This window comes from Lepidochelys kempii, chromosome 5 (genome assembly GCF_965140285.1).
Source record: "Lepidochelys kempii isolate rLepKem1 chromosome 5, rLepKem1.hap1, whole genome shotgun sequence".
Classification (NCBI taxonomy): Eukaryota; Metazoa; Chordata; order Testudines; family Cheloniidae; genus Lepidochelys; species Lepidochelys kempii.
In genome coordinates, this window is record NC_136384.1 from 23084717 (window position 1) to 23110616 (window position 25900).

General features: G+C 45.9%; 1 protein-coding gene across 7 annotated transcripts in view; it reads right to left on the reverse strand.

Annotated features, from left to right (window-relative positions):
* The window catches only part of PDZD2 (PDZ domain containing 2), a 330979-nt gene that overhangs the window by 224714 nt on the left and 80365 nt on the right, over positions 1-25900 (reverse strand). For all 7 annotated transcript variants that reach the window (XM_078852715.1, XM_078852717.1, XM_078852719.1 and 4 more), the window contains one exon: positions 4789-5653. In XM_078852715.1, coding sequence (XP_078708841.1) covers positions 4789-5267 — 479 coding nt within the window. In that variant the 5' untranslated portion in view covers positions 5268-5653. The remainder of the gene's footprint in view (positions 1-4788; positions 5654-25900) is intronic.

A 25900-nucleotide genomic window follows, 5' to 3' on the forward strand; every position in this document is an offset into this window, starting at 1 on the left:
AAGGCCTCAGATGATGAATCCAAGCATTCACAACAGCATCAGAAGTGAAGAAGTCCCATAAGGTCCTGAAAGTTTGTTCCATTAGCATCACATTCATCAAACAATGGCAATGATTCAGGGGCAGACCAGACTGGGGTGCTGAAAATGTCCAGGTCTGTCTGCTAAATGGCATATATTTTTCCCTGGTCCAAGAGACCATAGATCATTTTAGGGTAGGAGCTCATGAACTGGCAACAATTAAAACTGCCACACACAACCAAAATCTAGGCATTCCAGCTTCCCAGTGAGGTTTTGCAGGGCTCTTCTAGCTCTGGGAGCTCACAGAACATCTGAGATGGAAAATAAAAAAAGGACATTATTCTAATTATCGGTAGTCTCCATAGTTTACTGATTTAGTTACAGAGCCTTTAAAAAACAGCACGACTGGAGACTCTCAGGAGTGGAAAAATAAAAACTGACACCTGAAAGTCTCAGGCTCCACAAAGCATTACCTTCCTTGGCATGAAAAATAATGTGACATTATCTAGCAACAGATCACCTTTGATTTAAAGAACAGGTCATTCTGTCTGAGGGGCAACAACACATCATGGTTCCTCAGCCATAGGTTAAGGACTGCTTTTAAGAAATGGCCTTCTATTTTGCAGGCACAGTAAGGTGGTTAGATAGCATAATACTACCACTTGTGCACACAATTAATTGCAGAGACATTTTATTGCAAGACAGAGGCTGGGTTCAGGCACCTTTGAAAATCAGATCTGATACTGTGTGAGACATAGCTGCATCTTTCTCACCACCTTATCGCATGCTCTCAATTTGTTTAGCAGACGATAAGCCTCTTGCTCACAGCAGAATTAGATGACATGGTATAAAATCACCTCCCACCTTTACTAATATCAGTGGAGCTCAATAATCTACTACTATTGATTGTTTGTATTATGGCAGCACCTAGTGGCTACAACTGAAATCAGGGCTTCATTGAGCTAGGCGCTGCCCAAAACACAGAGTAAAGGAGAGCTCCTACTCTGAAGGGTTTACAATCATAATAGACAAGACAGACAAAGGGTGGGGGGAAAGGAGCACTTTTCTAGATGGGAAAGTGAGTCAGAAGGTTTGTCTACACCGGGGAGAAATTCACCCTATGGGGGTGTGATTTCTAAAGTGCACTAATGTGCTGCCCATTAACTGGTCTGTTTAGACCTTGCTGGTGCGCACAGAAGATCCCCTAGGGTGATTTCAGGTAGGACTTTACCCCACCATGTAGAAAAGCCCAGAGAGATTAAATGACCTGTGAGAAATGTGGAAATATTTGTAATATGTTTACGAACTATCTGTATGATTCTGTACCTGTCCACCTGGCATCACAGATGACTAGGGAGAAGTATAAATATATTGTTTTAGCATGCAGGGATGTAATCAGGAAGGCCAAAGCACAACTGGAATTGCAGCTAACAAGGGATGTGAAGGGTAACAAGAAGGGTTTCTACAGGTTTGTTAGCAACAAAAAGGTGGTCAGGGAAAGTGTGGGACCCTTACTGAATGCGGGAGGCAAGCTAGTGACCAATGATGTGGAAAAAACTGAAGTACTCAATGCTTTTTTTGCCTCGGACTTCACAGACAAGGTCAGCTCCCAGACTGCTGCACTGGGCAGCACAGTATGGGGAAGAGGGGAGCAGCCCTTAGTGGTGAAAGAACAGGTTAAGGACTATTTAGAAAAGCTGGACATGCACAAGTCCATTGGGCCAGATGCAATGCATAAAAGGGTGCTGAGGGAGTTGGCTGATGTGATTGCAGAGTCATTGGCCATTATCTTTGAAAACTCATAGCGATTGAGAGAGGTCTCAGATGATTGGAAAAAGGCAAATACAGTGCCCATCTTTAAAAAGGGGAAGAAGGAGAATGTGAGGAACTACAGACCGGTCAGCCTCACCTCTGTCCCCAGAAAAATCATGGAGAAGGTCCTCAAGGAATCCATTTTGAAGCACTTGGAGGAAAGGAAGGTGATCAGGAACAGTCAACATGGATTCACCAAGGGCAAGTCATGCCTGACCAACCTGACTGCCTTCTATGAGATAACTGGCTCTATGGATATGGGGAAAGCAGTGGACATGATATATCTTGACATTAGCAAAGTATTTGATACTGTCTCCCACAGTATTCTTGCCAGCAAGTTAAAGAAGTATGGATTGGATGAATGGACTATAAGGTGGATAGAAAGCTGGCTAGCTCATTGGGCTCAATAGGTAGTGATCAAGGGCTGGATGTCTAGTTGGCAGCCAGTATCAAGCAGAGTGCCCCAGGGGTCGGTCCTGGGTCTGGTTTTGTTTAACATCTTCATCAATGATCTGAATGATGGGATGGATTGCACCCTCAGCACCTAGACAAATTGGAGGATTGGGCCAAAAGAAATCTGATGAGGTTCAACAAAGACAAGTGAAGAGTCCTGCACTTAGGATGGAAGAATCCCGTGCACTGCTACAGGCTGGAGACTGACCGGCTAAGCAGCAATTCTGCAGTAAAGGACCTAGGGATTACAGTGAACAAGGAGCTGGAGAGAAGTCAACAGTGTGCCCTTCTTACCAAGAATACTAATGACATATTGGGCTGCATTAGTAGGAGCACTGCCAGCGGACTGAGGGAAGTGATTATTCCCCTCTATTTGGCACTGGTGAGGCCACATCTGGAGTAGTGTATCCAGTTTTGGGCTCCCCACTATAGAAAGGATGTGGACAAATTGGAGAGAGTCTAACAGAGGGCAACAAAAATGATGAGGGGGCTGAGGCACATGACTTATGAGGAGAAGCTGAGGGAACTGGGCTTGTTTAGTCTGCAGAAGAGAAGAGTGAGGGGGGAGTTGATAGCAGCCTTCAACTGCCTGACGGGGGGTTCCAAAGAGGATGGAGCTCGGCTGTTCTCAGTGGTGGCAGATGACAGAACAAGGAGCAATGGTCTCAAGTTGCAGTGCGGGAGTTCTAGGTTGGATATGAGGAAACAGTATTTCACTAGGAGGGTGATGAAGCACTGGATTGGGTTACCTTGGGGGGTGGAATCTCCATCCTTAGAGGTTTTTAAGGCCCGGCTTGACAAAGACCTGGCTGGGATGATTTAGTTGGGGTTGGTCCTGCTTTGACAGGGGGTTGGACTAGATGACCTCCTGAGGTCTCGTCCAACCCTGATCTTCTGTGGTTCTATGATCACTACCCCTGGGGGGAAGAGCACCCATGGAAAAAAATTAGTGGATGCTTAGCCCCCTCCAGCAGCCAGCTGCCCCCTCCCTCACAGTGCCTCCCATCCACTGGCAGCCCTGCCAATCAACTCCTCCCCCACCCAATGTTTCCCACCTGCCGTGATCAGCTGTTCTGAGGCATGCAGGAGGCGCTAGGGGAGAGGGGAAAGAGTGAGGATGAGGCATGCTGGGGGGAGGGGGCGGAAGTGGAGTTGGGGGGGCTTGGGAGATGGGGTCAGGTGGGGGCGGGGCCTGCGGCAGAGCGGAGCGGAGGGTTGAGCACCCCTGGGGCCTGGAGGAAGCCAGCACCTGTGCATCTAGTCACTCGGACTATCAGGGCTGGAATCACCACATTTGAATGGAAAACCCTACTGAGACAATGGACGCCTCAAAAACCAAACATCAAACCCTAGAGCAAGTTACTTCTTGCTTGTTTGCAAAAAAAACCATACTTTTGATAGCATGGTGGAAACAATGCATTTTCCAACCAGTGCTAACTGATATTTTCCTCCCCAATGGAGTATTGGAAATTTCTGTGAAAGTTTTTACTCTCTCCAAGCAGCTCCAGCGACATTACTAATAACAATCCTATTCATTTCCCCCACATTTGGGATTTTACTTACTGAGCCAGAACCTCTGCTGGTATAAATTGACATCTTTACTGAGGTAAATGAAGCTATGCTGGTACACGCAATCTGAGGATCTGGCCACTTTTGTTTTACAGGTGACTTGTTTGACACCGTGCATCACATTCTAAACCATCCATTGCTGGAGGTCAGCCCTTTTCCTAGAGGGAGGAGATTCTGTGCCCTCTAAAACACCACTGCACTTGTACTTCCCCGTCTTAAACCAGTGAATGAACCCCACCCCTCAGCCCTACCACAAGAAACAGGAAGCATGAGATATTCTGCTGCCTTGGGAAGACCTTCTACCATCTCTAGCACAGAGGTCCCCAAACTGTGGGGCACGCCCCCCGCAGGGGGGCGCAGAAGAATGTTGGGAGGGGGCTGGGCCAGCCCCCATGAGGGGCAGGGAGGGAGAGCCATCCAGCTCCGCCCAGCTCTGCTCTGGCCCCACCCCCAGCCGCAGCCCTGGCTCCCAGCCCCATCCCCAGCCACTTGTGCATCCCTGCACCAGGCTGCAGGCCCAACTGCTGGTCCCCACCATGGCTTGGCTGCAACTCTGCCTCCAGCCTCAGCTCTTGGCCACGGCTCTGTTCCCAGCTGGGTGGGGGGCAGAGGGGGAATGGAGCTGCACCGAGCCATGGGCCCGGCTGCCAGCCCCCACTGCAGCCTGGCTGTGGCTCTGCTCCCGCTCCAAGACCCACCCCCAGCTGTGGCCCCAGCCTCAGTCCCCTTATCCCTGTCTCCATCCCTTCCCCTGAGCCATGGCCCTACTCCCAGCCCCAGCTTGGGGTGGGGGGGGCGTGGATAGAGATAAGGGAGAACACGACCCTGAAAAGTTTGGGGACCACAGCTCTAGCAGATCAGTATTAAAGACAACCCACTGTGTTACGCAGCAATCCCTATGCACTGCAGATCTGCAGTAACTGCTTTGCCCCTTACCTTGCCCCACTGACATCCACGCCGACCATTAATTGTCCGTTCAGGGAAAGAATCTCATCTCTCAGTCGCACTTTCCCACATTTCCCTGCTGGGCTATTTTTCTTTAAGTCCGTTATCCAGATACAGCCAACATCAAGCACTGGGCCTTTGTGCCCTTTCCTCTTTTTCCCTCCTCTCCGTTTCTCTCCATAGTCTCCAAAAGCAGGGATGTTCCCAAAGCTTAAGCCAAGAGCCTCATTTTTGCCCATCTCCTTAGTAAGGTAGAGGGTGCAGATTTCCATGTCTAAAGTGCTGGGACCACTAGGCTGCAATTTGCTGTCATCCACGGAAAAATTTAGCTGTATGTACTCTCTCAGCTTCTGAATGGCAGACTGACACAGCCTCTGCTCTGGCCCTTCCACTTCCTCCCTCAGGCTGTTTTGCAGCCACTGATACAGGAGGGGGAGGAAAAGCATAGCGTTCTCTTGAGTGATGGGCATTATGGGCACCCAAGGGTCCCATCATGTGAAGGATGGCTTCCTGGGTTCACTATGCAGGGCTTCACTGATCCTCCTTTCAGAATCACGGTATCCGTCAGCATCACCCCCAGCCATGTTCAGAGAGAGAGAGCACACATGGGGAGCCACCACTCAGGTCCGGCGCTGTTGAACTGTTCAGTTTGGCAAAGAATAACAGGACGCTTTTATGAAAACACTGAAACAATTGCTGTGGACGGCTCAGCAAGAGGAGGAAGGAAGTGTCAACAAATTCTTGTTGGGCTACTTTTACAGCTGGCCAGCTACAAATTACACTGGAATCCAATGAGAATTCATTCCACAAGGAATGTTGTCAGTTCATCACCATAGCCACTCAACACCTGCTTGGCCTGCAAGATAAAAACAGAAGCATTACGATCCTGGTCATCGTTCCAGCTAAAATGCTGCTCAGCTGCTCTGCTCATTAGACACAAAAGAAAATTTTCCTAACGTGTATTTCATAGTCTATTTTGTTCTCCCTTTAATTTTTAGTTATCAGGTTATGCCATTCTATTGGCTTAGAGCGCAGGGTGTACAGTTCTCTCCCCAATCACCGTTTTTATTATTCTCTTGTCTACCACTTGGGGGCATCACCTATCCTTCTCAGGAAGAGAATAAAAGGTCATCCAAACAACCTGACGTGCCAATAGAGATCAAGGCCCTATAAACAATAGTATACTCTGTGTCGGGAACAAAAGACTAATACAGCAACTCAGAGGCAGTGGTAAAAGCACCTGGAGAATGGTTCATAGCCACTGCAAACAAACAGCTTCCATAAATTTCAACAGGAGCTGTTCAGAGTCAGGACTGGAGAACCAGACCCTTAGATTCTATCCCCAATTCAACTGGAGATGGCGAATAACGTTAGGGATGTTACTTATGAACCTCTTTGTGCCTCAGTTTATCTGTCTGTAAAATAGGTACAACGTAATACTTATTTACCCACTTCCCAGGGCTATCGTAAGACACAATAAATGGGCACAAATGATGCCTATAATCCTGTGGATCCCCAAGTTATAGGTGCAAAACACTCTCATCATATACAACTTCCTCCACCAAGTTTTTAAAGTAGTGTTCAATGCCTCTCAGAGGCCAGTGTAAAGTGCGTGACTATAGTGACCACCACTCAAAGCTGACATACAATGGTGTGATAGCATGGTCTGCCTTATGAACAGGAGTGACTAGTGGTCAGCCCAGCCCACCATCCAGCATGGCCCTTTAAGGATTTTCAAAGGCCCAATAAACAAGAACCTAAAGAAGGATAGGGATAGAGAGATAAGCAGTGGTTGGGAGAAAGGCCCTGTTTCTTTAAAGGCCTGGCACCAGGAGCCTGGCAGAGTGAGTAGGGCAAGACTCCTCTTTCCCCCAGTCAGGGGATACACTGGGAGGAAGGAGCCAGGGTAAAGTCTTCCTTCTCTCTTCCAGGGTGGGCAGACACTGAGAGAAGGCTGGCCTGCTAGACCTTCCAGTTTGGAAGGCTAATTACTGAGGGTGTTCAGCTGAAGGGAGCTGGAAAAAGCTTTGCAGCTATTTCAAGACAAGAGGCCTGAGCTACAAACTCCAGCCCAGAGAGAGGGCTGAGAGGGAGGACTTCTGCTTGAAGGAGACACATATCAACTAAAGGTAAGTGACAGAGGGCTGCTTGCAGTATAGCCCAGCTGCTGCAGAGGAGGCCTGGGAGTGGTCTTTGAGAAAGCACCTTCATAGCTGGCTAAGGAGACACTGTGAGGAACCACAGATCCAGGCAGGGATAGCAGAGTCCAGAGACCTGGTGAAGATGTTGACAAGTGGCATGAAGTTAGAAGCAGCTCAGGAACGTGGCGGAGGGATCAAAGAAACATGCTTTATCCACCCAAAACTCGATCCCTGGGCTGGAACCTAGAGGAGAGTGTGAGCCTGGGTTCCCCTACCTAGTTCCCAGCCAGACCAAGAGGGGGGTGCACAGGCATTAAAAGAATAACAAAGGCCACGAATGAAAAGTTACAGATAGATAAACATCGGGAGACCAGCTCGAAGACCATTAGATTTTGAGTTTACTGTTTTGGGACTTTTTCGTATACTGTGGAAGGAGAATGGACTGAATAGTGACCTGACTGCAGAACTAGGCCACAGGAAACAACAGATCACTGTGCACCAGAACGGCTAAAGGGGGCACTACACTGAAAAACCCTGCAACATCACACCTGGATATGTGGAGGTGCCTTGGAGGTGAGATTTCAGGACTAATTGATCATACAACTGTCAATAACTATAGACAAGGCTCAGATTTATTTTAGGTTATGCAGAAGGTTAAACTCATGGTTCCTCTGGCCTGAATCTATGAATTTCTAAATTTTGTTCTCATTTGGTTAGAGCTGACAGTGTTCCCAGGGGAGCAGGCACCAGCTGTTAATTTGGGCCACCATCCTGCAAAAAGCTCAGCAGAATGGGGAATCTGTTAGTTTCTGCATAGGCATAGGAGTCCACCCACATGGAGCGCATTCTAGGTTCGGGGCCATGGATTGCACCAAGCAAATCAAATGAGAGTACTGTATAATTAGCGATGTGATTATTTAAAACACACACACACACCTTTGACCTGGGAAAGAAGACTATGGCAACCATCAATAGGAAATAGGCTTCTGAATGAAACAAGCAGCACCACTGTACAGGACTAAAACAGCTCCATACCCAACAAAGTCAGTGTCTGATGTATCAATTGAACACATCCAGCCTGGTGAGAACAGCAGTTACAACAGCCCAATATACACACTAGCAAAAAAAGGTGACAAACTGGGTGGCAGATTTCTCTTTGGAAAAAGAAAGATCTCACTGAGAAAAATAGCAAACTGAGCACTGAGCCAAAATGGAGTTTTACTCTGGACTTTGGGACCTCTTTGTGAACTTTTTTATTCATCATCACCCTGTGTTTGCTTTTGTGTGCAATGCGTTCCCCAAACAGCTATTTTTACTCTCTCATGTACAAGACTTGTGTACAGAATGCTGTGGCTTTTTTTTTTTTCCTAGCGCTGGTACTAGTCTTCCCTCACAGAGCTGGCACAGCTGGGAAATGGGGAACATTAAACAGGATGATGGCACTCCCCCGCCACTGTGTTAAGATTCTGGTTGAGTCACTGAGAATGCTTCCGGGGGCATTTGCTGCACGCCCACTTGTTCTGGCCTGTGGTTTAAACCCACGACCTGGCTCTAACTAATCACATTGACAGGGATTTTTGTTGCATTTTTTTAAAAAAAGCACAAAGTGAATTAGCTAAACTTCACAAGTTGCACTATCAGTGTCCCCCTGCCCCCCCATCCATGGGCACTGGGGAAAAGCCACCAAACTTTATACACTGTACACAGCATGGTATAAATTAGAGTCTCATTTTAACAGACAGGTTAAATGGTGCTGCTACCTGGTATTAAACTGTGTGAGATTAGAAGGCTGCATATTACTCTAGCATACAGCCCCAAACACCCCTCCCTGAGGGAGACCTACAGCTGTACATCCAGCAAACCCACACAGATTAGTAATGGACAGAGCCTCTTCCTTTTCTCCAAAAATGAAGTTAATGAGTCAAATACTCTCAGAGTTTGGCTGGAAGCATTTCCATCACCACCATTCCGGGTGGTTCCACGTGGGGATTTAATCCTAATTGGTTCCACAGATGGTGGCTGTTGTAAGGGAGACACGGATATCAGTGTATTTTCAGGCAAGGTCACGTCCCCTTCTCGGCCAGCACTGCTCACAATTTGTATACCATGGTCCTCTAAGAACCTCCTCTCCCCACGCAACAGAGGCTTTGAGCCCTTTTTGCTGCTCCCGCTGCCACTCCCTGGGCTGGTTTTCTGCCTGGAGATTTTCATGATAAGGTTTACTGCAAAAGCATAGACCTAAGAGTGAATCTATCCCACAGGCCCTGCAGCCACTGAGAGCCTGGTCTCCGCTAGGTTCCACCTACAACTCTCACATTAAATTTTCCCCCAAAGACCGAGTCGACAGTGACACCCACACACAATGGGGAGTTCTCACGAAGGGCACGTCTACACTTGGAGCTGAGGGTGTGATTCCTAGCTTGCATAGAGCAGCATGCTAAAAATAGCACAGCCGCAGTAGCATGGGCAGCAATAAGTGGCAGCATGGGCTGAGGGGTCGAGTACAAACCCGCCTGGACCCTGCGGGTACATACTCCGTACTGCGAGCCTGTGTTGCCTCTCACGACTGCCCATCCTACACGACTCTTTTTAGTGCACTAGCTCTGGGTGAGTATGTCTAGGTGATGTGGGACTCACACCCCTAGCGCTAAGTATAGACACACCCTAACATGAAGATGTTTTTCCCTTCTGATAAAAGCTTCAGTTAAGGAGGGATTTAACTGGGTAGAGAGAACACACCTGTTTCTGTGGGTCTCCAGTCTTTTTTGCTCCAGAGGCTAATATGAGTAAATGGCACATGTCGGGGTGACTAGTTTTTTTAGTTGGATCTCTCAGACTAGCTGAGTGGTGGGAAGAATGGGCTCCAGAAGTGGGTGTATATGAGAGGAGAATAATACAACAATATTTCTTTAGATGACCCGAGGCTTAGACTTTATCACAAGAACCCCATTGCGTATTTGGATATCCTGATTCCATACATACTTCTGTTTCTTTTTCTGACAAATTGAGTTTTTCCTTCCGTGGGTGCCCTTTTCAAAAAGAACTATGGAAGGAGCTCTCGAGCCCCACTTCCTTATGGGTGGAAAGAGAAAGAGAAATAAATCATAAAAATGTCCCACTACTGGTTTTTAAAAGTTGATTTATGCACATGACCCCGGCAGATACAATGTTTAGGGTTAATATTCCTGCCATATAAAAGCCCAGCCCCAAACACCAGGAAAATGTACATATGGTTATATCCTTTTCACTCCTCCAGTGGGATCAGATTAGAATTGTGTTAGGTTATATCTTTTCAGCTATTTGTGATTTCCCCTGAATATGAAAATAAAAATAAATGTCTTTCCGCTCTTCAGCCTTTGGGAGGCTAGTGAAACAAGCCCATTACCAATCAGACATTCATTCATTGGTTTTTTTTTCCCCCATTCAAATTGAGTTTTCATTCAATAGTGCCTAGTGGTCAGCCCAGCCCACCATCCGGCATAGCCCATTAAGGATTTTCAAAGGCCCAATAAACATTCTTTTAATTCCTGGTGGCATCTAACAGCAACCACATGACACTGAGAACAAAATAAATCTTAATCTCAGAAATAGAGTCGAGCTGTCAGAGTTAATGGACATCTTACTCCTGCAGGAATTCAGCATAGGAGTAATTCATAGGATGGGGCTGTCACCACAGGAAAGGTCCTATTGGAGTCATCGCAAATCTCAGGTTACTCAGCATGAGTAATAAATTTGGATCAGAGAGGAAATTAATTGACACTAAAAGCTTCTGATTAACCACAAAAATTAGAGATAGAAGAGATCTATTAAAGTCATCTAGGTCCCAATTCAATGAAACGGATGTGAAACTTTCCACTGAAGCTGGATCAAGTGCCTAATCCAGCCCAGTGCAGACGCGTTCCCTACAATGCATTCTCCAGGGCTTATACTTGCCATACTTTTCTTATGTTGACTAAGAATCAAAAGAAGTCAGATCTGTTCAAGCATCCAACCTTCCTTAATCAGCTACAGTAATTGACAGGATTCTATGACATCACCTAAGCAGGTTTCAGAGTAACAGCTGTGTTAGTCTGTATTCGCAAAAAGAAAAGGAGTACTTGTGGCACCTTAGAGACTAACCAATTTATTTGAGCATGAGCTTTCGTGAGCTAGTGAGCTGTAGCTCACGAAAGCTCATGCTCAAATAAATTGGTTAGTCTCTAAGGTGCCACAAGTACTCCTTTTCTTATCACCTAAGCAGGCTCCGAGGACCCAAACTTGTAACAGTTCAAACAGAGGTGCATAGAACTGGGCAGGCAAGTTAGAAATATGCCCAATTCTGTGGGAACATTTGAGAATGGCTCAAATGTCCTTTTGGAGTTTTAATGGAAAATACACCAGGCCAAGCACAAAGCAGCACCTGCATTTCTGTCCATCTTAGAGACTTATGTATTTATCCTCAACACCCCGGCAAAGTAGGAACATACTATTATCCGCATTTTTCAGTTTGGGAATCACATAGGTAGTCCGCGGTTGAGTAGGGCATTGAACCCATGTCTTGTAAATTCCAGCCTAGCACCCTAAGCACTGGATTATCCTTCTTCTTATACATATCACTAAGGCTTTGTCTACATTAGGATTTTAGCTTTCCCAGGGGTACAGACACAGTTAATGCTGAACCAGGATAATTTCAAAACTGGGGAAAGCTGCACCAGTTCCAATCATTAATAATAGAGCGGTCACGTTTTCCAAAAACCTAATGGCACCTTTTTCTAATCATTTAATTTTGTAACAGAAGAACTTGCTCCGAAATCCTATCCATTATGATCTTTCTGCAGGATGGAAGAGCTGTATTGATAGAAACTGACCTTTTCTCCCCATGTGGAGCATGGTATCTGCAATTCTAAACTTGTTCAAGGCCTATATGTCTATTACCTCCCTGGGCCTAGTAACCTTTTTTTCTTTTTTAAATGCACTGCATGTAACGGATAATGGAGTGCTGGTTTGAGACAGCAACACTGTGAACTTTAAAGGTTTAGTACTTAGAACAAGATTCTGACATCTCTTACACTGGTGTACATCTGGAGTAACATGACTTCACTTCATTGACTTAGCCCAGAGTTCCTGTACATAGGTATAACCATGATTAGAATCTGGTCCTAGGTGTGCAGTTTCCTAGAGAGTATCCCCAAAGTTTTAAAATATCATTGCATCACTGTGTGGGTAACTGCCAGTGTCTGTGTGCATGTAATATTTCACATATAGTGCCAAGCTTTTATTTTCAGAGGGAAGCTAAATTTAGAATCTTAAGTCTATATTTAGACAAATAAGTGACCTCATTTTCAAGAGTGCAGAGCACCAACAGCTCTCGCTGGTCAACTAGTCACCTATAAAAAATGTAATAAAGAGTTATCTGTATCTCCTCAGTACCTGCAATGCTGCATTTCACATTTTCAAGCCATTACCAAAGTATTTCTGAAGTAAGTGTGCTATGTTGCTATGGGTTTGTCTACACTGCAGCTGGGAACATGCTTTCCACAGCGGGTAGACATACAGGCACTAGCTCTGCTCAAGCCAGTGTGCTAAAAATAGCCACATAGCCAGAGGTAGCATGAGCAACAGCTCAAACTGGCTGCCCGAGTATGTCCCCAGGGGTCCAGGCAGGTTTGTATTCAAGCAGCTAGCCCAGGCTGCTGCCCCGCTACATTGCTATTTCTAGTGCACTAGCTCAAGGAGAGCTAGCACATCTGTTTGCCTGTGTCGGGAAGCACACAGCCAGCTGCAATGTAGACATGCCCTAATCCCTTATAGGAATTCACTGTTTACAGTAGTCCTTCCTCAAAGGGACATTTAAAAAAATTTATAAATATTATAAAACATGTCTGCAAGTGCTTTTAAATGTTTCCACTTTTCACAAAGCCTTCCTGTGGGAAAGACCTTGGACAATAGTTATTCATAAAACAAGAAAAGCCAATGCATGTAACCTGTGAAATTGGGTCCATATTGGTTCAGAAGGTAAGGAAACCAGAATTACAGACCAAAGCATATGACGTTGTAATGCTTACATTCTAAGCTTAAAGGAGCAAATGCACTTAAATTTGTAAAATGCATTTATGATACATACCAAGAAAAGAAAAACGTGCAGATTCAGCACTGCAAGTTGAATATACTTGGAAACCTGTCTGATGTAATTTTACAGTGTTATTGGAAGTGTCTCAAAGAAAAACAAGCTGCATTCTATGATCACTAACCTCTGTAATCATTAAGCCTAAGAAAATTATTGCCAGATGTAACAAGATGAACTTCCACATAAATATTTCCAAAATCTATTAAACTAATCACCTCCAATCTCATCTGATCATCACATAGCTAAAAGTAATTTATTAGCAATCTACTGCAAGTGTTCAAATGCAACTGTACCAAGCAGGAATTTTGAAAGACAATATTGTAAAGTAGATTTTGGTTAGTCTATAATCTCATCTCTATCATCTCTTCCTTATTAGTCAGTTTATCTCTGATCTATTTTTCCTTTAAGTTCAAGTTGCATTTCCCTCTTAATTTGAGGATTTTCATGCTTTAAATTGTATCTTTACTTTAGTTTCCACTGAAATTTCTTGAGGACAAGCCCGTGTTACAGCTATATGCAAATTTTATGCCACACAGTAGGACCACACTCATTCTTACTGATGTCTGGGGAAGTTGTTGGAGATGACTCAGCTACGTGAAACAGGGCCTGATGCCACAAGTGGCCCCACACAGATAGCTCCCCCTTCCGGCGCGGTTGACTGCAACGGGACTCTATATGGGTACAAATATCCACTAGTTTGGAGCCAGTTGCACAATTTGGACCTCAGTAAGCATGTGAATAAAGACAATAGATCAGCTCCTCAGCTGGTGTAAATCATTATAGCTACACTGAAGTCAATGGCACTATGAAGATTTACAGCAGCTGAGAATCACTGTATTTTGTACTGTAAAATGTATTTTGCTATTTCGTTCTAGTCATATCCTACTATACATTGTAGTGGTAAACTCAGAATTTATTTCATCTGATCTCTTGGGTAACATTGCCCATAGAACCTCATCAGTAATGCCTGCATCAAGCCCTGTAGCGCTTGGTTGAACTAGACAGAGTACCTCACTTAAAAATATATGTGCTGCAGTAAATTTTATAAACGTAATGAAAGGCTTAGCAATGCACAGCTTCACAACAGTTCTGTGCTACTGAACCTTGGAAGGGCATCATGGAAAAAACATCTTTTTGAGGCAGCAGTTTACAAAGGGTGCAGTTTAATGAGATTCTGCTGCATTTCTGCTTGTTACAGTGGTCTGAACAAGACCTTTACCACCTTTCCTTCCTATGTAGAGGTGTATATTTCAGTGGGGTGGGAGTTAACACAATTAATGTAAGTGCCTGAATAAGAGCTGTTGAGAGTTCACAGCACAATGATAAAAAGACTCAAGAAACAGAGAAGGTTTTAATTCTGTATTTGCTTGTATCTAAATAAAATGCCAACTCCATTACGAGCATGCTGTAGAAATACACAACACTTCTTGGAAACAAAAATACCAAACTGTACTGCAGAATTGTCTTCAAGTGTCTCAAAAATTAACTCTCCCCCCCTTTCTATTTGTTATGACTAAATTAATTTTTGTTGTTGTTCAAACATCTGTACGACCGAAGGCTCATCAGGAAAGCATGTGTGATAACAGAACATTCCTTGCTTGACCCTTCTAGCGAATCCAGGGCAATGTACACTCCTAGTTCCTGCTTTCTGAGGTTGGGAAACTTTATGGTTTCTTCTGGAGTTTGAAAAAATAAAGGATGCTTCTCACATTCCAGCAATAGCTGGGTGGGGTATAATGTCATGGCCTTCAGTCCAATGCCTCTAAAACAGCTTTGTCTGGCTGGTGCAACATCTGTATGTGGCTTTAATAAAATAGCAGTGTAGGAGCTGAGTTTAGTTTATTGAAATGTTAGCTTACTCTTCCTTCTAGCAACATTTAATAGTTTATTCCAGAATTGCAGGGATCCACATGTGACAACTACAGTACCTGGTATTGCTGCAGCTCTGGGATTCTTACCTATTGGACATCTGCTTGTGAGAGTAAAGACTTGATAAACACAATGTTCCCTAAAACTTGCCCAAAACTTTTGGCAAAATCTCTGGACCCTGTTCTTCAGGAACTCCCCTTATCATCAGTCATGTTGGTCAGCTACATGTTATTTCACTGACAACCTTTTTATCGTCTGAGGCCATAGTTTCTACTACAGATTGCCAGACAATTCTTATACTGTCGTAGTAGTTTCTAGGATTCCTTTAAAATATTTGTGAATTAAACCCCAAATCTTTGGAAGAGGGTTGTTGCTTTTTTTAAAAGGTCTATTAATCCTGACTCGGTACTCCTGCCATTCATGCTGCACACACAAAGGAGGGAATCCCATCTTCCTCAGTATCCCTCAGCTAAGGCCAGAGGAAGAGTCTTGAAAGTGAAGTCTGGCCTTTGGGCATTTTAAATATTCAGGACCCTGACTTGTGGTCTTATTGGAATGCATATGCATATAACTCTGTTCCCAGTATGGGGCTTACAGACATGCTATGTGAACTTCCCCATTTTAGAATCTATATATGTGTATAGGATAGTATATGATATTTCAAATTTGTAATGTAGGTCCTGTCTATGGGACACTGGAAGAAAATATGAAAGAGGCAGCAAGTTTTGTCCCCTCTCTGAGCCTTTTACAAGAGTTTTAAAAGAACTGGCCGGGGAGCTCACTGGACAATTAATGTTGATTTTCAATAAGTCTTAGAGCACTGGGGAAGTTCCAGAAGATTGGAAGAAAGCCAATAATGTGCCAGTTTTTTAATACAGTAAACAAGATGACCTGGTTAATTATAGGTCTGTAAGCCTCACATCGGTCCCAGGCAAGATAATGGAGTGACTGATATGGGACTCGATTAATAAAGAATTAAAGGAAGTTAATGTAATTATGGAAAATAGATCCTGTCAAACTAACTTGATGTCTTCTTTGGATAAGATTACAAGTTCGGTTGATAAGGTAATAGTGTTGACATACTAGATTTCTGTAAAGTGTTTGACTTGGTACCGCAAGACATTTTGATTAAAAAAAACTAGAACAGTATAAAATTAACATGACACACATCAAATGCATTAAAATCCGGCTAATGGTTAGGTCTCAAAATGTAACTGTAAATGGAGAATCGTTGAGTGGGTATAATTTCCGGGTGGGTATAATTCCACAGGAATCAGTTCTAAGCCCTATGTTAATTTAACATTTTTATCAATTACCTGGAAGAAAACATAAAATCATCAACAATAAAGTTTACAGATGACACAAAAATTGGGAGAGTGGTAAATAATGACAAGGACAGGTCACTGATTCAGAGCGATCTGAATCGCTTGTAACACTGAGCACAAGCAAACAATGTGAGTTTTAATACAGCTAAATGTAAATGTATACATCTGGGAACAAAGACTAAGTCATACTTACAGGATGGGGGACTCTACCCTGGGAAGTAGTGACTATTGAAAAAGTTTCAGTGGTTGTGGTGGATAATCAGCTCAACATGACCTCCCAATGGGACCCTGTGGCCAAAAGGGCTAATGCGATCCTGGGATGTGTAAAAAGGAATCTCAAGTAGAAGTAGAGAAGTTATTTTACCTCTGTATTTGGCACTGGTACAACTGGTGCTGGGATACTGTGTCCAGTTCTGGTGCCCACAATTCACAAAGGATGTTGATAAACTAGACAGGGTCCAGAGAAGAGCCAGGGAAATGACTAAAGGATTAGAAAACGTGCCTTATAGCAATAAGCTAAATAGGCTGAGCTCCTTGAACCTAACTCTGAGAGGGTTTAGGGCTGACTTGCTTACAGCGTATATGTGTGAAAGGTCTCAGTAAAAAAAAAAAACACCTTAAAAAAAAAACCTATGTAAAAATCTGAAATTCTATTAACAATTATGAAGCTAGAGGACAAGTCTAAAACATCTACTTTAGCGGTTTAAAGCTATAAAAAGGGGGGAAGGGAAGAACTAGCAACATATAAATATAAAACACTTTTTAAAAAATCATCAATTTTAATTTAAAAAAAAATTATTTTATCCAACCTGCCGTGTAGAGAGCCTTTCTTCAGCAGATTTCTGCACTTCTTTTAGACTGCCTTAAATGCCAAGGCAATCCAAATCTGACCTACAGTTAGACTGTATCAATTTGCGATTTGCTGTGTTTTTCTCTCAGCCAAATAGTACAATAAACATCTGAATTCCAACAGCTCTGCTTTCATTAGCAGTCTCACAATAATCAGTGGACAGCTCTGAATAATGAATCAGAAGCTGTGGACCTTAAATTGTGCATGGGGCTAGTAACCCCATCAGATAAAACATAAAACAAAAATGACTACAGAAACGAGCACCAGGACCCATATCGGCATGTAGCAAGCTCGAATAAGTGATCATCTTCATGTGAAGAATATGACAAGTATTGGTCAAACCTGTAAGGAAGTCCATGTCCTGAGAAGTCCCTTGTTCAATGCAAGATCAGTAATGAAAATCAGATTTTGGAAATGAGAAAAAGTCTGAAACTATTAAAACTTTAAATAATTGAAGAAGTGGACAGATACCATCTTGTGATGTCCTTGGAATAAGTGAGTGCAAGAGGAACAGGTTTGAACAAGGTACAATTTTTGAGAAACAAATAAGATGATTATTACTCCTGGAATTTGGATGACAGACAAAGCTGGCATAGCAATACTAATGTCAAATGACACAGAACAGGCATTGACTGAACAGAAATCAGTCAGTGCAAGAATTACTAGAGCTCACTTTCAAACCAGATTTTTTAAACCAACAGTCATACAATGCTATGCACCAACCACCAATGATGGTAACACCACCTTAGATGTCAAGCAATGAATATCAAAAGCAACAAACAACTTTCATGAAGTTCAAAAGTTTTGGGAAAGTATCATGATCGGCAGTGATACAAAAATATGTTCTTAACACCGGTATCATGTCTATCCTCCTCTGTGGAGCAGAGACATGGAAATCCATAAGAGCAATTTATAAGAAGTTCAGCTCATTCCAAAGTAAATGCCTGAAGAACATTTTCAGAGCTCACTGGAAAGAGTTTATTACAACATCAGAAATCCTAAGTAGAGCAAACCAATAAAAAGCACGACATATGGCAAGACGACGACTATGGACATATTTAGGACATGCTTTAAGGATGCCACCAACACAATATACACATCGAGAAATAACACTGATACCATCTGGAAGGAGAAAAAGAGGGCAACATAGAGAAATATTACACAGAATAGAGAGAGAACCTAAATTCATCAACGTGACACTTGAAAGCCTGAACAGACCAGCACGAGACCAAAACAAATGGCAGAAACTGGTGGATGTTCTATGCACCTGGATGTGGGAGGATAAAGAAGAAAGAATAATCAGTGCATTAAAGAATAAGGAGTGGTTAGGTAGTGGAATGTGCCTTCAAGGAAATATTCAACACCTTACAGTAACTGGATGCCAAATCCATTCCACTGCATCATGGCAGTTTGAGTTCATTATTCCTAAAACACTTCTGCATCCGATGAAGTGAGCTGTAGCTCACGAAAGCTTATGCTCAAATACATTGGTTAGTCTCTGCGGTACCACAGGTCCTCCTTTTCTTTTTGCGGATACAGACTAACACGGCTGCTACTCTGAAACCTTCTAATAGAGAGGTGTCTAAACTAGCCTTGGACATCCAGTCTGGCACTGCCATAGTCTTCAATGACAGATTCTTCTTCTAACTGTTCTTAAAGTTTTTCCTAAATATTCCCTAATGCAGCTCAGTCTCATTATTTCTGATGAATCAGAATAGCTGGTCCCTGTCGTCTTAATAATATTGCTCGTGTATTCTCTACACACCCTTTCAGGCTCATTTTCTCTAGAATGAGCATACCTAGTTCCCTTAACCTTTCCTCGGATGTCTTGTTTTCCAAACCTTTTCATCAGAATGGCTGTTCTTCAGTGAACTCTCCCAAATCAGTCTACAGCTTTTCTGGAGGTGTAGTGTCCATCACTGAACACAGGACTCCAACACAGGCGAATTCTGTCCATCTTTGTGGGGGGGGGGGGGAATGACACCTATCACCAATATATCTTGGTACTGGCATGAAAAGTATAACCTGTGCCAGATGGCTCAGAATAAATATCCCACTTGTTTTGGATGGAATGATGAACACACACAAAACAATCAATATTGCAATTCACAAATAAGCAAGTCATCTAGGGCTGGACGGCTGAGGGGCAGATGAAAGGCTATTATTACACAATAACTCCCAGGAGGTGAACAATGACACAGCACTTGGCAGAGCCAGGTTTTTCAGAGAATATTTTTGCAGGTAGCTGCATTTTCAGTTCCACTGCAGTGCTTTGTACAAACATCTCTCCTGGTCTGCTTTACAAACTACTTACAACGGTTACCGAATCAGCCATTGTAACACAAAACATTATCAAATTTATATACAGGCTTCTTAAAATTTAAAAACCTGTTCTGTATGGTAGGAGGGAGCTCACACCTAACTAAACTGTTTGGCACTGAAATCAAATGAGAGTCCTATGGGCTCTGGAATAGGCTCTGAAGATCCCTCACACACTCCCATCTCTGATTCAGCATACCCTCCTCTCACTCCCTAATTAGCCCCACATCACCATCACCATCCTTGTTTATGAGGGAAATAATGGTTAGAATTTCTTATTACTAGGGCCCTATGTAAATTTCACAAAGGGTATGAAACAGTGAGATTCATTCGATCCTTCAAATTAATTACGTTTGTTGGTGAAATTCTTTCTGTGCAGATGCTGTGAAATTCAATACTTCATCATTTATGCTGTTGTGAATTTTCTTTAAAGATTTGCACAGGGACCTATTTATAGGACACCTTCACCACTGCTTCTCAAGTCAGCAGGAGGGGCCCTCGGGATTTTTTCCTGAGGCCAGATCTACACTAGCAACCTACGTTGGTTTAACTATGTCACACCCCCCTAAGAAACGCAGTTATACTGACCTAACCCCTGGCATAGACAGCGCTATGTCAATGGGCTTCTCCCATCAACATACCTACTGCCTCTGGAGGTGGAGTACCTACACTGATAGAAGCTGCTCTCCCGTCAGCGTAGGGAGTGTCTTCACTAAGCATAACAGTGCTGGAAGTGTAGACAAGCCCTAAGCCACCAAGGGATGGTAGTCTACATACAACATATAGCAAAGCTATCGGTGAGCAGAAGGAGCTGGAAAAGGCGTGGAAGCCAGATCCTGCCATATGGAAGGCCATGGATTCATGGGGCTCCCTGGTAGCATCTTGGGTTGGCCACTCCTCCTCCTGGATATGCTGTGCCACCTGCCAAAAGGGGAAGACACAGTGAAATATCAGACACTCAGGAACCACAGATCTGTCCTCCCATTCTGTCCTATGAGGCCTGAGGTGGAGAATCTGGCCCACCGGGGAACAGCCCTGGCGTTTTAGCCTGGTCTCCTGCATGGCAGCGCAGAGCAGTACCAGTGAGGCTGTCCACAGAAGAGCAGTTACTTACTGTAACTGGAGGTTCTTCCAGACGTGTGTAGTTCCTATTTGGATTCCAGACATAGGTGCACATGTGTGCCATGCACCAGAGCCAAAACTATTTTATAGTAGTGTCTGTTGATCCGCATGTGCGTCATCCGTGTGTCTGTGTCTGGGGCTATAAACGGCTGTGCGGGTCAACGCTGCTCCAGTATCCCTCTTACCGTAAGCAATGGAGTCCGCAGCAGAGGGAATGGAGGGTGGGGATTGGAAACCAAATCCCATCTTCGAATGATGGTTCCTATATGGTTCCAGACATGGGTGAGTGGCGAGCAGTGCTCAGCGTGAAGGTGGGCGTGTAGACTCAGGAGAAATCACAGTCTGTAGAACGGTTCAGCCAACAGCCGCATCCATCGCCACTGCCAGCACAATGGCGTAGTGAGCAGTAAAGGTGGGAACGGAGGTCCATGTGGCTGCCTTGCAAATGCCCTGCCAAGACAGGTTTGCGAAGTAGGCCAACATAGCTCCAGGGGGAGGAGGAACATGGGAGAGAGTGCAGCATTCTGCATTGCAACAGGAGATCCATTTAGGGATGCACTGCGAGGAAAGGGCCTGCCCCTGCAACGTTCCGCAATGGTGACGATGCACCTGGGCAAAGCACGGAAGACATGGGTGCATTGGAGGTAGAAGGCCAGTGCCCAGCGGACGTCGAGACAATGCAGTGTTTTTGCTCTTGGGAGCTGTGCGGTTTGGGTTAGACGATCGTAAGGTGGATGCTTTGGTTGAGGTGAAACAGGGAGACCACCTTGGGGAGAAACTTAAGGTGCAGGCACAGGGAGATTTTGTGTTTGTGAAAGATGGTGGTAGGGGTCAATCATCATAGCCACCAGCTCGCTAATGCGCCTCACTGAGGTGATGGCCACCAAGAAGATCACCTTCATGGAGAGATGGGTGAGGGAGCAGGTCACAAGGGATTCAAAGGGTGGTTTAGTGAGGGCAGAGAGGATGATATTTAGGTCCAAAGAGGGGGTAGGTTTCCACACCAGCAGGAAGGCATTGAGCAAGACTCTAAGGAAGCGAATGGTGTTTGGGTGAGGGAAGATGGAGGAACCATCCACAGGGGGGAGGAAGGCACTGAGCACCACCAGATGGATCCATATGGAGGAGCGAGCAAGGCCCAACATCTTAAGTTGGAGGAGGTAGTCCAGGAGAATGGGAATGGAGATGGACTCCAGTGGGTAATGGTGGCAGTGTACCAGGGGGTGAAGCAGTGAAACGCTTCCATTTCGCTTGATAGCAGGCTCTGGTAGATGGCTGTGTGTGAGGACGTCGTGCACCAGGATGGAGCACACTCTGTCTACATGCGAGCCCCATCCAAATACCAAGCCATAAGGTGGAGTGGGCCCAGGTTGGGGTGTCACAGGCATCCCTGCGTCTGAGTGAGGAGATCCGGGTAGGTGGGAAATCAGATTGGAGGACAAGCAGAGAGGTGGTGGTGTTCAATGAACCAATATTGGCAAGGCCAAAAGGGCGCTATCAGGATGACCGTCACTCAATCCCGTCGCATCTTGCGCAGGACATGTGGGAGCAGGGAGATGGGTGGAAAGGTGTAGTGGACTTTGGTAGTCCAGGGCAGGAGAAGAGCTTTGACCCATGAGCCCACCCCGAGGGCCCCACTGGAGCAGAAGAGGGGGAGTTTTCAGTGGTCACGAGTGCGGTCCCAGCACAGCATGCCCCACTGGCAAAAGACAGAGTGACGCGTGGGATCATGGAGCTCCCAGTTCGTGATTCACATAGAAGGACCTGCTGAGCATGTACATCAGGGAGTTGCTGGTGCCCAGAAGATACATGGTGTGCAGCGTGACCCACTGTTTAATGCACCAGTTCCAGAGGTGGACAGCCTCCACACAGAGGGAGGGAAACCTGGTGCCATATTGCTTGTTGATATACACAACGGCTGTCATGTTGTCAGATCGCAGCTGAACATGCTGTGATCTCGTGAGGGGGACAGGCAAGATGGGCAACTTGGGAGTTCCAGGATGTTGATGCGCATCCTCACCTCTCTCTGCATCCAGAGGCCCTGAACCCTGTGACCATCAAGATGGGCACCCCACCCAGTGAGGGAGGCATCTGTGAGGAGAGAGGTGTGGAGAGTGTGAGGGGTGAACAGGGCACCAGACGAGACTTTGGACGGATTGCTCCACTACGTGAAGGAAGCCAGGACAAAGCAGAGGAGCAGGACTGGCTTGTCCAGATAGTCCATCTGAGGTCTGTAGATCAAACAGAGTCATAGTTGAAGGCAGCACATATGGAGGTGGGCATGGGGCATTACGGCCAAGGCAAGAAAAGCATTGGCGGATACACGTGTGTGGATTGCGGCATAGCTGCACAATGAGAAAGGTGAGGAAAGCACAGCTCGTAGTCGAGTCCAGGTGTGCCCCAATAGAGGTGATCTCTTGGGTAGGGATGAGGACTGACATTTCTTTGCTGCTACAGATACCCAGGCTGGCAAGGAGATGGTGAAGGATTTGGATAGTGGAAAGGAGTCAAGCAACCACCATCACAATGAGGAGGCAATTGTCCAGGTAGGGAAACACAGAGTGGCCGAGGTGTCGCATGTGGGCTGTGACAATGGTGAAAACTTTTGCGAACACACGGGAAGCTTTGGCAATACTGAAGAGGAGGACACAGAGCTGGTAATGGGAATAACCAACAGTAAAAGGGAGAAATTTCTGATGAGCCAGGTGGATGTCGATGTGGAAACAGGCATCTTTCATACCTAATCATGAACAAGAAGCCCTGGGGGATGGATGGAATAACAAGTGGGAGCATGACTATCCAGAATCAGAATTTGCGTATGAACCTGTTGAGCAACGGGAGGTCCAGAATGGGGCAGCAGCAACCCACTGCCTTTTTTTTTAAATAAAGAAAATAAGGGGACTAGAATAGAACCCTCAGCCCTACTAATAGCGGAGGACGTGCTCTTTGTTGCCCTTCCAGAAGAGGGCATCTACCTCCTCTCAGAGAAGATTGCAGTGGTAGAGATCTCCACAGCTACCCTGGGATAGGCAATGAGGGGGGAAAACGAGAGGAACTCCATCAAGTACCCCTGGTGAATGATGTCCAGCACCCAACTCTTAGTGGTGATCCTGCCCCAGTTGTGGGCGAACAGGGCAAGAGGCCCACAAAGATGACCGGGGCACCATGGGAGAGGATTTGTGGGTCTCGATAGAAGAGTCAAAACAGCTGTTTGGATTGCAGAAGTGGTAGCACTTGGGTAACAGGGTCATTGAATGTGTGGACATTGGCGAAACGGCTCCCGTGGGTGTTGAAAATAGGGCTGGTAGGTGGTGTGGGGGTGGAGACGAAAGGACAGATGTTTGCTGCCTGCAAGGCAGGGCAGGGGGGTAGATACTGAGCAATTGCAGAATGGTGTGGGAATCCTTTAGGGAGTGGAGGGATTAATCCACCTTGTTGCTAAAGAGTTTTTGATTGTCAAAGGGAAGGTCCTTGAGAGTGGTCTGGACCTCCTTAGGAAATCCAGAGGACTGGAGCCAGAAGTCTTGGTAGAGTACAATGCGAGTCACTAGGGAGCGGGATGTAGTGTCAGCAGTATCAACCATGGCCTGGAGGGTCACCTTGGTGACCAGTTTGCCCTCATCCACGACGGTGTTGTTGTTGAGCGTGTTCAGTTGCCGCATGCACCATGAGGGAGTTGTCGGGGGGGGGAGAAACAGGAAGTCCATACCCTGAGATGGGACAAAGTATCGCCACTCAGCACACTTTGGAGTAGGGGCACAGGAGGAGGCCAGCGTGTGCCAGACTGACTGTGATGGTTGTAGGACGGCTGCATGGATAGGGAGGGCGGTTGGAGAATATCCAGGAACTGGTTTTGCAGGTCCTGGACTTCTTCCACCATGAGGTCAAGAGCCCTCGCCACATGCTGAAGTAGGTCATGGTACTGTCTATGGTTGTCCAGAGGGGAGAGGGAAGGTGGAATTAATGGCTCATCCAGGGACAAAGAGGCTCTGGTGGGGATCGGAAGGACCGGTGGTGCCAGTTGCACAATGACTATTTCTTCTAGTTCGTCACACCCAGAGGGTGGCGCAGCATAGGCAGGGGACAGCTGGTAAGATAGCGGCAGTGGTACCCCATGGTTCTGGTAGGGGTCCCAGGGAGGCCAGGTAGAGCCAAGCATATGGATCACCTGGCACTGGCATATGGATCACCTGGCACAAAACCACAGCTCAGTGGCAGGGTCGTACGTGGATGGATAGGGTGGGTGTTGCCTGGGATCCGGACTGTGAAAGCGTGCAGGTGAGGAAGAGGGTTCTGGCTCAGAAAACTAGTCAGACTCTGAGGATGAGTTCAGTAGAGGTGGAGCCGACGGTGGTGTGTGGGTGGAAGAGGTGCACCACTCTGGGAGGAGTAGGAGAGGTTCATCTGCTGGAAAGGGAAGCAGCTAAGGATTGGGTGGGGAGTGAAATGCAGCGGGGAACCGGTGTACGGGAGCATCAGCTTGGCTGTGGGCATCCATGGTACCAGGCATCCTGGCGCAGAGGGAACCGGGCATGGCAGTCCAGAAGGGCCCAGTGGTGTCGACGGTGCTAGCAGTGAAGATGGTGACAGACCAGTAACCGCAGGTGAAGGCGGTACCTGTGGCTTGTAGTGGTGTTTCACCTTATGCTCCATCTGGGGCTTCTTGGGAGCTGGAGCAGCCAGGTCAACGCGCGACTTCTCACCCGGCCCGACTCAGGGAGGCAACGCTGCATTTAGGACTAGTCCCTGTCAGGGAGCCATCCTTTAGCCTATGTCCGTGCTTCTGATGCCCCTGGTGATCCTTTGGCGGCTGCAGCGGTACAAAGAGTTCCAGTACTCGGGAGGAAGACGGAAGGGCGTTCACCGGTGGTGACAGGTGCTATTCTGGCAGAATCACCAGTACCAGATCTCATTGTGCACATGGGTGTATTATAGCCTCCTCCATCAGAAACTTGTGGAGATGAAATTCTCTCGCTTCCTGAGTCCGAGGTGGGAACAAGCACCAGATGGGACAGCGGGCGACCACTGGTGCTCATTACGCATAGAAAAGGAGCACGGGCACAACGTTTTTGAAGAGGGCTTACTCTGAGCATAATCCCCAGAAAGGGCAGGGGGTAATCTCCCCACTGGGGGAAGAAGTCCAGCAAGGGAGGCTAACAAACCAAGAACTTTACAAAGGCTACTATATACAACTCTGGCCAAGTGGCATCAACCTGCACACCTCTTATAGCCTTGGACGCAGACATGCGGACAACACATGTGCGGGTTAACAGACCCTACTACAAAACAGTTCCAGCTTCGGCACATGGCACACATGCGCACCCGCGTCTGGAATCCATATAGGGACCATCACTCAAAGAAGAATGCTAGG